At 36.3% G+C, this 15,507-nt stretch overlaps 1 protein-coding gene across 1 annotated transcript in view; it reads left to right on the top strand.

Moving 5' to 3' along the window:
• SEMA3D (semaphorin 3D) overlaps positions 1-15,507 on the top strand; it is a 121,822-nt gene that overhangs the window by 60,789 nt on the left and 45,526 nt on the right. Inside the window, exon 7 of the mRNA XM_028119411.1 lies at positions 4,975-5,117. Coding sequence (XP_027975212.1) covers positions 4,975-5,117 — 143 coding nt within the window. The remainder of the gene's footprint in view (positions 1-4,974; positions 5,118-15,507) is intronic.

Raw genomic sequence — 15,507 nt, 5'->3', positions numbered from 1 at the left:
TGATTTCTTTTACAAGTTGTTTAAGTCGTGATCCTTTGCTTGAGTTTCTTTAAGTATATGCAGCTACAGATAGAGATATATAAAAGACTAATTGGATCTAAAATCTAAAATTATCTTGTTTTCCCTTTCTAACCTGCCCTTCAATACCAGTTTCCTGAGTTCTATCTATCTTAACTTTCTAAACATTATCCACCCAGTTACCTTGAAGTTATCTTGGATTCCTTCCTCCCCCCCACCCTTTATCTTATCTGTCACTAGGGGCCTTTACTTCCGTCAAAATATCTATCGACCTTGTTGTTTCCATGGCCATCTTTCTATAGGTCTTCAGCACTTGATCTCTGGGTTCTTGCCACTATTTTATTGTTTGTTAATTCATTTTCCTATCGCTAATCTCTTCTGCTTCAAATTTATTTTATATAGCGTCCACGCGCGTCACTATTTTAGGCACTTTTAAAGTATTATTTTATTTACTGATATAATCCTGAGAGAATTACTATTCCCACTTTACATTGGGGGCTAGATTAGAAGTCAGATATATTGTTCATAGATAGCTAGTAGATGGGAGACTGAAACTCAGGGATGTCTTTCTTGCTCGAGACACTTTTTTCTTGACATTCATAATGTATTTTATGATCCACCTAAATTCTGCTCTTCTGACTGCACATTCCCTGCTTTTGGAGCCTCATTTACAGACAGAGGCCATGCCTACATGCTATGTTGTGCAATAGCAAACTGAGGATGTGGGTTTGGTCGTAGGCACTAGAGCAGAGAGAGAACATGTGGTGAGGTAAGTGATGTGGAAGACCTCGGCAGAATCTCTGAAGTCAGGGTTAGTGCGATCATCAGATAAGATGTTTGCTGATGGACAGGTAGGCCAGAATTAGAAGAACACGATGCTTCAGGAGACCCATTCAGCCGAGGAGCTTCTCAGCCCATGGAAACTGGGGCACAGCAAGGGAGAAATTATAGAAACTATATGAGATTCTTGTAATGAGGAAGTACTTGATTGGCTACGGCCAAAGATTGACTTGCTTCGGGAGCATTTCTGTTTTCCATTCTGAGAAGTGGCCATTTTCCAGATAGAATCAACCTGGGGTCCAAAGACAGAGGTCAGTGGATCATCTGGCTGGAGTCGGGAAGGCAGGGAAACAAAATACAGTGATAGAGGAACTGTGAAGATTACTGTGAATAAGGTTATAATAGACATGATCTTATTCAACCTCATATTCCATAAATTACAACGACGTGAAGAAGGTGTGTCCAGGTCTGTTAGCCCCCAAGCCCGTCCTTCCATTCCAGGACCAAACTTCTGAAAGCAATAGTGTCTCCTATCTCCGGAATCACAAGTTTGACTGCCCTTTCGGTGACAGTTATGGGAATAGAGGCTGTTTCTGCCTTAACACTGGACCTGATATAGCAGTTACTGACATAGGCTATTTGCTCTAAAGCGGCACTAATATGGTAGACACTAGCCACGTGTACATTTAAATTTATTAAAATTAAATGCATTTAAAATTTGTTTTCTTAGTCATACTGGGCATAGTTCAAGTGCTCACTAGCCAATGGGCTAAGGACTGTTGAACAGCACAGATATAAAACATGTCCATCATCACAGGGTTTTCTATTAGACAGTGCTGGTTTAAAGTGTACTTATTTATTAATTATGTGCAGTAGCTCACAATCAAATAATGCAACCCAAGTCTAAATTTTTTTTACTGTTCACTTAGCATTTAGATGTGAAACTCATGCCTTGGTTTCATAAAATTGTTGCCAGGTTGAAAGAACTGACAGGGCGCCTGGGTGGCTCAGTCATTAAGCATCTCAGGTCATGGTCCCAGGGTCCTGGGATCGAGCCCCGCATCGGGCTCCCTGCTCAGCGGGAAGCCTGCTTCTCCCTCTCCCACTCCCCCTGCTTGTGTTCCCTCTCTCACTGTGTCTCTCTCTGTCAAATAAATAAATAAAATCTTAAAAAAAAAGGAAGAACTGACAGATATTTGATATTTCAAATGATGGAGTCGATGTCAATGTCTAATCAGTTTCTTCTATATATTATAACATCATTGTGTTATTTATTTCTGGTTAGACAAGTTTGAAAGTTTTTTCCTGTTAAATTTTGCTCTCTATACTTTCACTTTTAGTTTAAAATCCTATTTTTTACATGTTTGTGATTAAACTCTTACAAATGTAAATTGATATTACATTTAGAATAAGTGAAATATGAGAATTAAATTAAATTTGCAATTGAGTGTGTTTAAATAATTAACCTTTTAAAAAATATGATCCTATGTGAATCTTTTTTAGGTCCATAAATTCCTTGATGCTTGTGTGTATGCCATATTTTGTTCTTTGCCCTGCCTGGAATTAGCCAGAGCGGGATCAGCTATCCTCTTCACTTACAAGTCCAAAGATCCTTGTCAGAATTTCTCAGGACTTTATCTAATCCAGGTTCAGTAGCCTTAAGAAGTATGAATCCCGACTCCTTCTTTGAGAGACTAATCCATCCTCCTCACCAGGAGGATGAAAAATTGCAAAGATGCAGTACTATGGGCAGTTCTGGATGAAGTCTTAGATGGTTCCACACTTCTTTTTTTCACTTTTCTTTATCAACTTAATCTTAGAACTATCAGGAAATAGGAATGTAGATAGAAGTCAGAGTGGTTACTCAAATACAGTTGAGTTTTTGTGAGAATTTTAGGATAAAGCTTAGAAGTATGACCATTTGGAAAATGAAAACAAACAATGAAGCCTCAAATGCATATGTTTTTGTTTTCTTTCCTGGAGTAGATGAGAACTTTTTGTTTTAAATTTTTATTTTTAACATATGGAGGCAGTTTTCATTTGAAGTTTCTCTTGGAAAGTTCTGTTGTCTCCAAATTCTCTTTCTACTCGAAAGGGTAACATTTTTAAAAAGTGGTAACGAGAAGATATCACAAGAAGAAGTGAACAAAAGTAAGGAAGTAACTATTTGCTAAATCATGGTGTAGGTGTGCTCATCCGGATGCAAAGAGGTTCATGATGCATATTGCAGGCTCTGTGGGTTGATGCCATTTTCATTAGGCAGTGCCTCTTAGTGTCATGCTAATAGCTCATTTGTGAAAATGCATGATTTCAAACTCTATCCCTATTAGAGCATGTCTTTTAAATGTTGAAGGAGAAAAATGTGCTATTATAATAAAGCCCAGGTGTCTATTGTTATGATCTTAAATTATTTAGTGCAACAACTGTGCATGTCATACACTGATTAAATGATAACTATTTTTACTCAAACTTGGCAGCAACTCAGGAAGGAGTTTCTATATTAAAATAGTAGCATCAATATTTTTCTTAGGACCTCAGTTGAATCTGCAGGGAAGATAATTTGTATTCTTGAAATGTATTTATCTTTACCTCTTGAGTATGCTTATTATTTAAATCACACAATAGAGTACTATTTGATACTAACTCATTTTTCATAATTAGATTTCTTCCTATAATAAACATTTGGCTTAAAAACCCCTATCATTCAATTTTCTTATAGTACTCCAAAATGGTTGTCTTATAGTACTTAAAAGAGAACCAACATTTAAAAGAGAATCTAGTAAAATCAACAGTCCCTGAATATAAGTGATTGTTCATCTATGAGCATCTAGGATCTGTTGATCATCTGTGTTATATATTAATTGCAAGGTGAAAGAAATATAAATTGGGAAAGTATCTACTCTCTTTTCCCCCACTGATGTCATAGATAAAATTCCTGAAATGTAGACTAGTGTCGTATTCTACCTTTGACCATTTCAAATGGTGATACCTGCACTTGGATAGTATTTTCAATATCCAAAGTAGGTTTTTCTGTGTATTTCTGCAATAGGGTAATAGGAATTGTCATATTTATTTGGACTCCTTGCAGACCATCTACATTCTGCATTGTCGTGAAATTGATTTTTTTTTGTTGTTGTTGAACTCGGTAAACAAGTGAAAACCTAACAGTTGGCTCCTCTGACCACTTCGCCCATCTAAGTGTCTGAGGAAAGCTTTACAAGCCACTCTGTCTCTCACCCTGGAATTCCTTTGACCTGTAATGATTATCAGTTTCACATCACTGAATTCTCATGTCCTCTCTAGAGAGAGAAGACTAAATTTTGTACCACAATGTTTGTTATTTTTTAAATTATAAATTCAACTCAATCATTAAAGTGATAGGATTTAAATGTTACAAGGGTGACATGCTTCATGTAGAACTTTTATTTAAATTATATTTGAGGGTTATGATAAATTCTATTTGTGTGAACCCCCTTTTTAAGTTCAAATATTTGTTAAGATAAAACAAGCCAATCATATTCCTATAACATATATATTTTCAGTTTTATCCCTTTTGTGTCCTACTTCTACTCAGGAGGGGCAGAGGGAGAGGGAGAGAATCCTTAAGCAGACTCCCTGCTGAGTGTAGAGGCCATTTTGGAGCTCAATTACAGGACCCTGAGATCATGAGCCAAAATCAAGAGTCGGACGCTTGACGGAATGAGCCACCCAGGCGCCCCAAAACCCTACATGGTTTTCTAAAATTTTTTTTTTTTTTATGTAACCTAGGACTATATCAAAGTGAGATTATCAAGAGCATAAGAATCCCTTGGGGTTCTAAACTTCAGGGAAAGAACAGGGAAATAATAAAGAACAAAGGGAGAAAGTTCATGCACCTCATTCCCCCTCACGTTTCCTCTCAAAGTTTCCCATTTAAGCAGAGAAGTTGGATAGGAGACCCTGGTTGACCCAGCCTGGCTGGGATAATGAAGACTGAACTTGTGTGAGACTTCTGCATGCTAATACATGTTTCTACATCGTGTCATGTTTATTTGTGTAGGTTTCATTTCACACATTCAATTAATGATTCTTTTTTTTTTTTTTATTCTGCTGATAACTGTTTCACATTCAAAGACACCAATGCTCTCTTGGCTGAATTGTCTCAGTATTTTAATCTATAGCTTCTTTTTCAAACAGGAGCAAAATTTATTGGAACTTTCCCTATACCAGACACCTATAATCCAGATGATGACAAAATATATTTCTTCTTTCGTGAATCATCTCAAGAAGGCACTACTTCTGATAAGACCATCCTTTCTCGAGTTGGAAGAGTTTGTAAGGCAAGATATATTTATCTTACTTAAGTGGCATGTATGTGTATGTATGAACAATTATATAATGTTGAAGTAAAAATTAATGTCCATCATTCATAAGTGGTAGGATAAATTCACACTATCTTACATGAATAATTTTTAAGATCCAAAAGTGAAAGAAGAAAAAAGATACAAATTTTTCCAGTATTAGGGGTTTTTTGGTTGTTTTTGTGTTTTTTTTGTTTTTTTCCCAGTGTGAACTGTTACCCAGGTTTGAGTTAGATCTCTTTGGCAGCTTGCTCCTTATATTGACGGGTTATCCCTTTGCCCATGTTCGCTATTCCCAGTAAGATCCCTGCATTGTCCTGGTCCATGGAAATTAAAATGCTTTTGTACATTAAATTTGACTTTGAAGTTGAAAGTAACATTATCACTGGAGTAACTTGAACACTAACAGAATCAGATCTGGTATTTTTATGAGAACACATCACACATGTAAAATTATTTATCTTTATAGGAATCAAATAAGTTGAAAATATGGTTATGGTAATACTATAGTAAATATTTTCTACAGCATTTATCTAGATTAGGTTTTGAGAATAAATGAGATAAGAAGAAAAAAGTAAACCAAAATGTGAAAAATTTGTTTTGAAGAACATTGCAATTCATTTTTTAAGATTGCCATCTTATGTAAGTTACAGGAAAACAGAATTCTATGAAACACTTCCATTTTGTTCCATTCAACTTCTCATTTGAGTGAATACAAGCTTTATAGAACAATAATGTTTCTGGAATCACACTTTTGACTTCAATATATTATTTTTTTTAGTTGGATTTATAAAATAAATCCTTGAAATAACTTTTATTAAATAGCCAGACACCTTCCGCATAAACTCTGTTATTAAGAAGAATTGCTGTTAAGTTAATAAACACTCTCAATAGGGGGAAACTTTTTTTTGGTCCTGTACAAACTTTTCATTTTCTTCCATTTGAGCCTATCACTTTTTTTCTCATTCTGTACCCTCAGGCTTTTGAACACTTCCAGGGACAGAAATACAAACCATCACAGCACTTAAAAGTGCTAATGAAAACATGGCTTTTGAGTGAGGCCGGCTTGTGAGCACACATCATTCTTTACCTAGTGTCCTTGCCAATGATGCTGTCTCCCACTGATCCCTTCACCCCCAGGGGACAGAATTCTCTCAAAAGCATCCTCATTCTTTCAGAGTCCAAGAATTCACAGTAATTTCTCTTGAAGCCTTTTGCCTAGAGATGAATGGCCATTGCTTGGAGTAGTCGTGGTGTGTTAGTACTGAAGCATGCTTTATAACAAGAGTATCCCGACCCTGAAAAGCTGGGCTGTGGATTGACATCATTTACATAAATGAGCTACATTAAATATGTCGAAAAAAATTTACAAGTCACTTTCTGATGAACACATATAACAAGTGAGTGTTTTGTGAACGACTTCAATACTCATTTCTTCATAGGTCTAATGCATTTGATAGAAAATCATTTGTTACAAAACACTATTTTTACCCTATTGTTAAATATACTGAAAGCTAAGTTAGAGGTGGAAGAATATATTAAAGAAAAATGTAGTTGCTCCATTTATAAACTTATATATTAAAAATATGATGTAGACTCTTAAGTATCAGCCCTGGGATATTTTGTTTTAATTATGAATAAACTCCTGTAGAATTGAAAAGGCTGAGAGAATTGTAGTACAGGAATCTTCCCACCACAAAAAACTCGAAGGCCACACAGCAAGATTTTGTCATGCCATTGTGTTTGGATAAAAAGCTAACAAATTGTGAGATCAAATAAGGACATGTGATGGATGAATTTCCTTAAGGGGAAAAAAAAAAGATATAATGGAGGTCCTTCTTACATCTCTTTACTCAATCACTATTTCTAGTTAGTACCATCTTCAGAATTTCCCACTACACATATGATCCATTAGTCAAATGTTTACAATACTTGATTCTGCATACATCTTTAAAATTTCTTAATTGCAGCATGCCCTGACAGTTTTGAACTTTACTTAATAATTTAGGATTAAAGTGTGGCAAAAAGTGAGCACGTATAAGTGGAAATTTCACTGGCAAGATTTAAAATGACTTGAAATCTTTTAAAAAATATGTCAAAACAGTAACAAGTTTAATTTAAAAAAAACAAATGTTCAGCATTATTGTTACTGTTATGTATTATTTTCACATAAACATGTTCTTCTGACATTATTCAGAGCATATTCCTCTCTGTTGGTTCTTTTTTTTTTTTTACCCCCCTGGGATTATTACAATATTGTTTTTCAATTTCAAGAAATAATAACGAATGTATGTCTATGCTATGAAACAAAATTGAGTTCGATAGATATAAACATACAACCAAGAAGTGAGAGATTATGTTAGAGAAGATTAAGAGTGAACTGTATACACTTTATTGAGTTTACAAAACATTTTAATAGTGTGGGAGTCCTTTATAGTCTTTATTCCACCAGGATATTCCTACAGGCTCATTTACTTAGAAATATTCTGGTTTTGCTGTTTTTGTTTCCATTTGTAATTGATGACCCTCAGCCCCCAAACTGCTGAGAATTTAAAAGTTCCCTACATCTTCAGCTACTAAACTAAAGTAAAAGCCATTTTATTGACCTGTCAAAGATAATACTATTAGACTGAGAAGTGTATCATGATTGGTGGGGAGAAGGTTTTTGAAATAGGCAAAAATTCACAAAAATTAGTAAAGAATTGTTTATAGAATAAGAGTGAGTCTTTTCAATTCTGTAACTATTATATCATTTCATTATTTCAATAATAACAAAATATAAGTTCTGTACAAAATGCAATATACTAGACACTGGGAGGTAAGTAAACCACTGTCCCTTTTCTTTGAAATCTCATAATACAGTGACGGAAATAGAGATAGAAACAGATAATCACAATATAATGTGACAGAGGTTGGAGCTGAGAACGCTGCATATTTGGCGAAGCTCAAAAATTGAGTCCTACAGAGAGAGGAGGACTACATCAAGGAAAGGAAAAGATAGGCCTTTCAGGCAGCATTGTGACAGTATAGTTGGTTTACAGAAGGGCGAAATCTTGTTGTAAGTGGAACTGGAGGGGCGTGTATGGGGGGCAGTGTCATTCAAGATTGGGGTGATAAATTGGAAGATAAGAAGTCTTGTTTCCATATTAAGGAGTTCAAACTCTATCCTGTAGGCAATGAGAAGTTATCAATGTTTTTTAGAAAAGAAGTGACTTGACGGGTAGCTATACTTAGCAATAATTTGAGGAACCATCTGGATTGAGAAATATTTGTGACTAGGGACCTGTTAGGTGGCTCCTTAAAGAAACTAGGAATGAATAGAATAGAATGCATAGAATCTAGATGTAGATGTCTAGTAAGTCCTTAATCTATTACTACTCCTTTATTAATTGCTTAGTGTAGACTAGTCTGTCCAATAGAATTTTATGTGATGATAGATAGGAATGTTCCATATGCACAGTCTCCAACATAGAGCCATGTAGCTTATTAGTATTAACATTTGACGAGTATGACAGAGGAACTGAATTTTTAACGTTATTTAATTTTAATTTTAATTTAAATAGTATCATGTGTATTGTTAACTAACTGGAACTAAAATAAAAATTTAAAATAATAAAAATAAGTAAGTAGTATCACATGGCTAGTGGCTACAGTATAAATATAGACTATCAAAGTACTCATTTACTTAACAACCATGTGCACAACACTATGCTAAATAAATAAACAGTAGTTTTATAGAAAATGAAAGGAAAAAAGCGATTCTTGTTTTACTGAGCTTGCAGCCTAATAAATGATATATGCATTAAACAAGAAAACACACAGATTAATATATAATTGGAAGGTGTGGTGAGTGCTCAAATGGGGAAAAAAAAACACAGGATGTGGTTAGGAAAAATAGGTGGGTTTTAGATTGGCTGTGGAAGATCTGTCTGAAAAAGTAACTTTTGAACCAGATATTGAAAATGTTTAGGAAGTTTCAGGGCAAAGATGACAGGGATAGGGAAGAATATTCCAGGCAGAAAGAAAAGCACATGTGAAATCTCAGAGGTGGGAAAAGCATTTAAGAAATCGAAGGGGGCTTCTCCCTCTCCCACTCCCCCTGCTTGTGGTCCCTCTCTCACTGTCTCTCTGTCAAATAAATAAATAAAATATTAAAAAAAAAAAGAAATCAAAGGGGTGCCTGGGTGGTTCAGTTGATTAAGCATCTGCCTTCCACTCAGGTCATGATCTCAGAGTCCTGGGATCGAGCCCCGCATCGGGCTCCCTGCTCAGTGGGAAGCCTGCTTCTCCCTCTCCCCCATCCCCACTCATGCTCTCTCTCTCTCTCTCTCACTTTCTCTCTCTCAAATAAATAAAATCTTAAAAAGGAAAAAAAGATCTCGAAAGAGCTTTGCTCTGATGGGAGCATAACAAGTACCTGGAAAATTAACAGGATAGTGATCCGTTCCATGAATTTGGAAATCACCAATATATTGGTGGTTCTTGAAGTCATGGAGGCGTGTGAAATCGTCCAAGGAAATAGGTAGTGTGAGATCAATGAGCAAGGACACAATCCCAAGGGACAATGATATTTATTTAAGAAAAAAAAAACAGAGGAAAATGACTATAAAGGCAATTGAGAAGAAAGAGGTTGATAGGTGGGGAACTGCATGAGAGTGGCATCTCAAAGGACAAAAGCTGTTTCAAGAAGAAAACAGTTGTTAGTAATGTCACACACCAGAAGGAAGTCAGATAAGATTATGATTAAAAATCAGGTGTTCGATTTGGCAGTAAGGATATCACCAATAACTTTTGCTCAAATGATAGGAATATTCAATGTGAAAGCAGATCTAGGCTTACATCTCTGCCCTACGCCTTTCTAGCTCAGCTGCTTCTTTTTTTTAAAGATTTTGTTTATTGGGCGCCTGGGTGGCTCAGTTGGTTAAGCGACTGCCTTCGGCTCAGGTCATGATCCTGGAGTCCCGGGATCGAGTCCCACATCGGGCTCCCTGCTCAGCAGGGAGTCTGCTTCTCCCTCTGACCCTCCCCCCTCTCATGTGCTCTCTCTCTCTCATTCTCGCTCTCTCAAATAAATAAATAAAATCTTTAAAAAAAAAAAGATTTTGTTTATTTATTTGACACACAGGGAGCACAAGCAGGGGGACCTACGGAGGGAGAGGGAGAAGCAGACTTCCCACTGACCAGGGAGCCTGATGCGGGGCTAGATCCCAGGACCCTGGGATCATGACCCGAGCAGAGGGCAGATGCTTAACCAACTGAGCCACCCAGGCACCCCCTAGCTCAGCTTCTTAACTTAGGAAATGAGGGTGCCTGTCTCCCGTGACGATGTTACCAAGCAAATGAAAGATTTAAATGAGATATATGAATTTGGATGTGGCAGATACTGAGGAAGGTACTGGAAAATAAGAGTGACTTAGATGGGTCTCTATTTTCAAGCAGTCAACAATGTAGAAGAGTGACATGTGAATAATATAAGTTCCTTGTCATACAACAGAAAATTAAATGTCAAAAATCACACATACACACACAACATATCATGCATACACACTCACACTTTTGGAGCCAGATCAACTAACTGTGCTTGGGAGTGCAAGAGTGGTCATGTGTGTGTATTAGGGACAGGGGCTGGTTAGAAATAGGTCAGTTACTAAAAGTTAATGGGAAGAGATGATACTTAACTCGTGTTAATGTTTGAAATGATGGTTATTATTTTGTCTTCATTTTTAGCAATATTTGTACTTGGAGGGTGGATCTTATTTCTGGACATAGTCAAAAGAATTTGGAGACATGTCTGGTGGAGATTTTGTGAACAATTTGAACGATACAAACTTTAGACAAGAGGTGTGGACAGGGAGAGACACTAAAAGTAGTGAAGAAGCTGAATTAGCATATCATTTCATAGGACAGTATTGCTCAATAACAGCCTCAGGAGAGTAAGTACCTCCATCTAAAGAATCGCTTTCACACTCAGTTATGTTTATCTTTGTATATGGCAGAGCACATTTACTCGTGAATTATTTTTCATTGGTATCCCTACTTGTCGGTCAAACTTCTTACTCCATTTTTCTCATATTTAAAATAAGATGCTTAGCCTAGATGATTTCTAAAGCCTTGCCAGACTTTATAATTCTTTATTCTGTTGTACAGTCAATATTTTCAAGCACCAAATGGCGCACCTCACACCCCAGGCTGCCCTCATAAATAGTAAATTACACAGATCTCCATGGCGAGGTAATGAATGCTAACTGAAAGAACAGGTGAGACAGCCTGAAATAAACCTTCTGAATAGTCCTTTCAGATGCTATTATTGATGTCTGTGTGGTGTTTATTACCGCACGTGTGTGTGTGTGTGTGTGTGTGTGTGTGTGTGTGTGTCCCTTCAAGACCCACCCTGTAAGTTACAGTGTGGAAATACCAGTCACTTCAGGGAGGCTGGCTTGCAACTTTTCGCCTCAAGGCTGTTTCCCATTACTTTTGGATTCTATTCATTTTTGGAAGCATTGTCCATTAGCCTCCTTAGGCTAGCCCCCTCTGGATTCCAGCTGTAGGTTGTGCCAGTTCCCTTTTGTTTTGCAGTATTTCCTTTGGTCCATGCCAGGAATTCCGTTTGGATGGTCCTTTCACATAACTCGCCTGGGGGTCTAATTAATAGTCCTTTGCCTCGATTCCACTTGCATTGTCTACCTTGATATATGGTCCTATTTGGACAATTACTGCCTTTGAAGATTTGTGTTTTTAGGCCGATGACACCTTCCGTGTTTATTGATCTCCCCCCAGTTGTGGGTTTTTTTTGCTTACTTTCAACGTGTCACTTACAACCTAAATGAGAGATTTAGAGCCACAAGTTACAGATGTGCTTTTGCTTCACTTCCATCTGTTTTCCTGTCCGAAATTCCTAAGCAAGGATTTACACTGTTGGCTGTAGCTTTTTTTTTTTTTTTAATTTGCTGAGCTCTGATCCTACCTGAAAGAAAAAGAAGAAAAAACAAAAAACTGCTTACCATGCCTAGATTTACCTAATTTTAACCTATTAAATCTTAGAAACTGAACTTTTTAGTGTAGTGTATTATCAGGTCCTGTGTTTCTAATAATTTTTACAAGTTTTTGGAGTAGTTAGGAAAACGTGTTCTCTATTTTGATTCTCCAATAGCAAATCGAAAACAGTTATCTCTAACATGAGAGTCCCTTTTAGGAAAAAAAAAATATATATTAGTTGTCTTGGAAGCCTCTTCAGAATAGATCCCTTAAAAATCACTGTGTGTAACACCTGCCACACAAGTTTTTCTGTTTATTTTGTTCTTCTCCTCTCCTTTTTGTCTGAGATGTTTGAGTTTGTATAGTTTTGTTTCTTTTACCATTAGGGATTTCAAGATTATTTGTAGATGAAGTAGAAGACTCCTTATTTTCTTATTTTGTTTTTATTTCTTAGTGGTCATAACCTTATTACTATTATTATTATTTTTTCATCTCAGTGGAACAGTTAGATGAAACGTGGTTACAACACATTGCAAAGGAAGATCCAGGCTAAAATGGAAAGTACAACATAGTTCTCTCATTTGATTCAGTCCATGTAACTTCACTGTCTTCCATTAGTTTATTTAATGTATTAAAAATGTCCCCATTTAAGCTCTTGCTCTCAGTATAACACTGTATTTTGGTGTATATGGCATGCTTTCCTAGTGAGGCTCTTGGAACCTCTTATTCCAGATTTTACTTTTTGTTTCTATCACATCATGATCATAGTTTCCAGCTTCTAAACAGGCCATTCTCTGTTTGGATTATCCTTATCATTTTTATTTGCTTACACAGCCCCATACAGACCATCTGTATTAAGTTTACAAAGATTCTAAAATCCATCCCTAGAAATAACTGTGTGAAGCTTGAGGCAGCACAGGGAGAAGTACGTTGGACAGTTGCTCTGAAAGGTCAGTTGCTGGGGTCCTATCTCCAGCATTTCCTGGTGTAATGGGTCTTCAGCGATTCAGAGGCATATCTCAGCACGAGACTGTTTAAAACCCACAAGGGACAGCTGTTACCATAAATGACAGATCAGATAAAGAATATGAATGATGTATTGAAATACAACAGGCATTACATTGAAAATGCCAAAGTATTAAATTGCCCTAATCTTATACTGACTGTGTAAAAAGGGTCAATGAGAAGCCTGTGTGTTTGCCTCAGTTTCAGTTATGGAAAAAAAAATATGTTTATTGATTTACAATATTGTGGTGTTTAGATTACACTTCAAAAGAAGTAGGTTGTATTAATTCAAACTAAAATCTCTGAGGTTAAGTGTCATTAATGGCTAGAACTGGGGAGAAGTGTGCATAAAAGATGCACAGACGATAGTTTTCAAAGTGTTTCAGGGAATTCCATTCTTTTGCCTGCATGAGGATGCAGAAGAGCATTAGGCAAAAGAACTGATTTTAAGCAAAGAAGAATTTATGAACCAATCTGACTCCTGCGTCAAACCTTTTTTTTTTCTTTTTCTTTTTTCTAAGTGCTTAAGATGCGTCATTCTTCAGTGCTTGTTGATTCAAAGAGCCTGGTGTCTTTCAACTTAAATCCGTATTTCAGTGGAATACAACATGTTCAAAGATGTCTTGGTGATTTATTGATTTATAAAGTCTTCAGGCATTAAGAGCATAGGAGCTGAAAGTCAATTCTTATATTTTCCAAGAGTTTCTCTTTCCCAAGATATAGGTGAAAAGGACTGTATTTATAAAGTGCTAAGAGATCCTCGAAGAGGACGATGTGTACAGATAAAATTGTGTTTAGCAGATGAGTCCAGCATAGTGACCCAAAGGTCAAAAGACATACTCAATAAAAGTTCATGTGTGACAGTTTGTAGCTACTCTACATGTCTGTGTAAGATTTATAAGGACTTGAATCTGCTGGGACAGTAGAAGCAAAATGGAATCCCCATTAACCTGCCTTCCGACTGATCTACCCATTAGAAGACTGAGTGGAAATCATAGTATTTCATAATATGCAGCCATCACTCAACCACCTGACTCAGAGAGAGTTTATTTTAAAGCTGCTGAAAGATTCTAAATTGTGCTTTGTTTCATCTTTTGTCTTTTCTGTTTTTAAAATTAAGAACTATCACAAACAACATAACAATAAAAAAATTAAAAAAAAAAAGAACTATCACAAACATATACAAAGCTACAGAGAATAAGGAAACGGTCACCCTGTGCGTTCACCACCCAGATGGAACCCACGCAGTCTCGCTTGTTTACATTTAATTTCTTTGTTACTTTCATCTGCTTCTTTGTGTAGAGAATGTCAAGGCTTTTGGCAATCTGACCACAAAGAAGCTGTGATAGAGTGGAGGCATAGAAGTGACTGGTGACTAAAAGCTGCTGATTGTGACATCTCAATAATAAATCTATTGTGTTAGTGAGATAGTTGTGTTCTTTAGAACTTCACAAAAATAAGCAAGGAGGTGACAATTTAGTACTAGTGTGGTTATCTCCCTTTCAGCCCTCCTCTGGGCTTAAAGTTCTCAGGGGGGATTTTGTGGATTTGCAAACAAATCCAGGGACTGAGAGCCGGTCAACAGTCAGTCAACTGACACTTACCTACAGGAGAAATACAACTTCTTGTGAATTGAACTTTGCCATGCCAGGTCATGCTTCTGGATGTCTGTAAGAGTTACTATCCAGTCATTAAATGCTTATAATCTAGCCCTGAGAACCATTATCCCAGAAATTATACTTGTTTCCCTGCTGACAGTAGATGGCTTTCATCTTTGACCTGGATTTTGGGTTTTTTTGCTTGTTTATCTTTTGATTCCTTGAGGGTCCAGGAAAGGCTGCTCGATGGATTCGCAAGAACGTTTAAGGATTCTTTTGTTCAAAAGATTGTAATTTCCATTTGTCAGGTTAAAATATATGTATTATGCAGGCTACAATGTAAGTCCCTTTCCTGTCCAACAAATTTGAACCTAGTAGAATAGTTAGAATTGTTTCATGGTTTGTCTTGAATATGGATGATAATCACAAATAGAAAGGGGGATGCTGTTTGAAAAGGGACATTTATTGTTATTTTTTCTCATAAAATGTTTAAAAGGGAATGTGATTGCTAATTTTTATGAAGTAGTGTTGTATACACCTGTTAAAGGAATGTCGTGGAGCAAATATTTGATATATCTGTTTATTCAATTCACAAAATAATTTAAGCACCTACACTGCTAGGAGTAAAGCAGTAAACCAAACATAGTACCTGGCATTAAATTCACAATAGCTGATGTATTTCCTCACGTATGTTGAATTAACAATATTTTTAGTATTCATTGCTGACTCAAAATATGTGAATATGGGCAATGAAAAATTTTAAATATTATAAATATGTAAGAGTGCATTAA

The sequence above is a fragment of the Eumetopias jubatus genome, unplaced genomic scaffold (assembly GCF_037043125.1).
Source record: "Eumetopias jubatus isolate StellerSeaLion01/CBP00866 unplaced genomic scaffold, mEumJub1_p1.0 scaffold_14, whole genome shotgun sequence".
NCBI lineage: Eukaryota > Metazoa > Chordata > Mammalia > Carnivora > Otariidae > Eumetopias > Eumetopias jubatus.
This window is presented reverse-complemented; position numbering and strand designations above follow the sequence as displayed.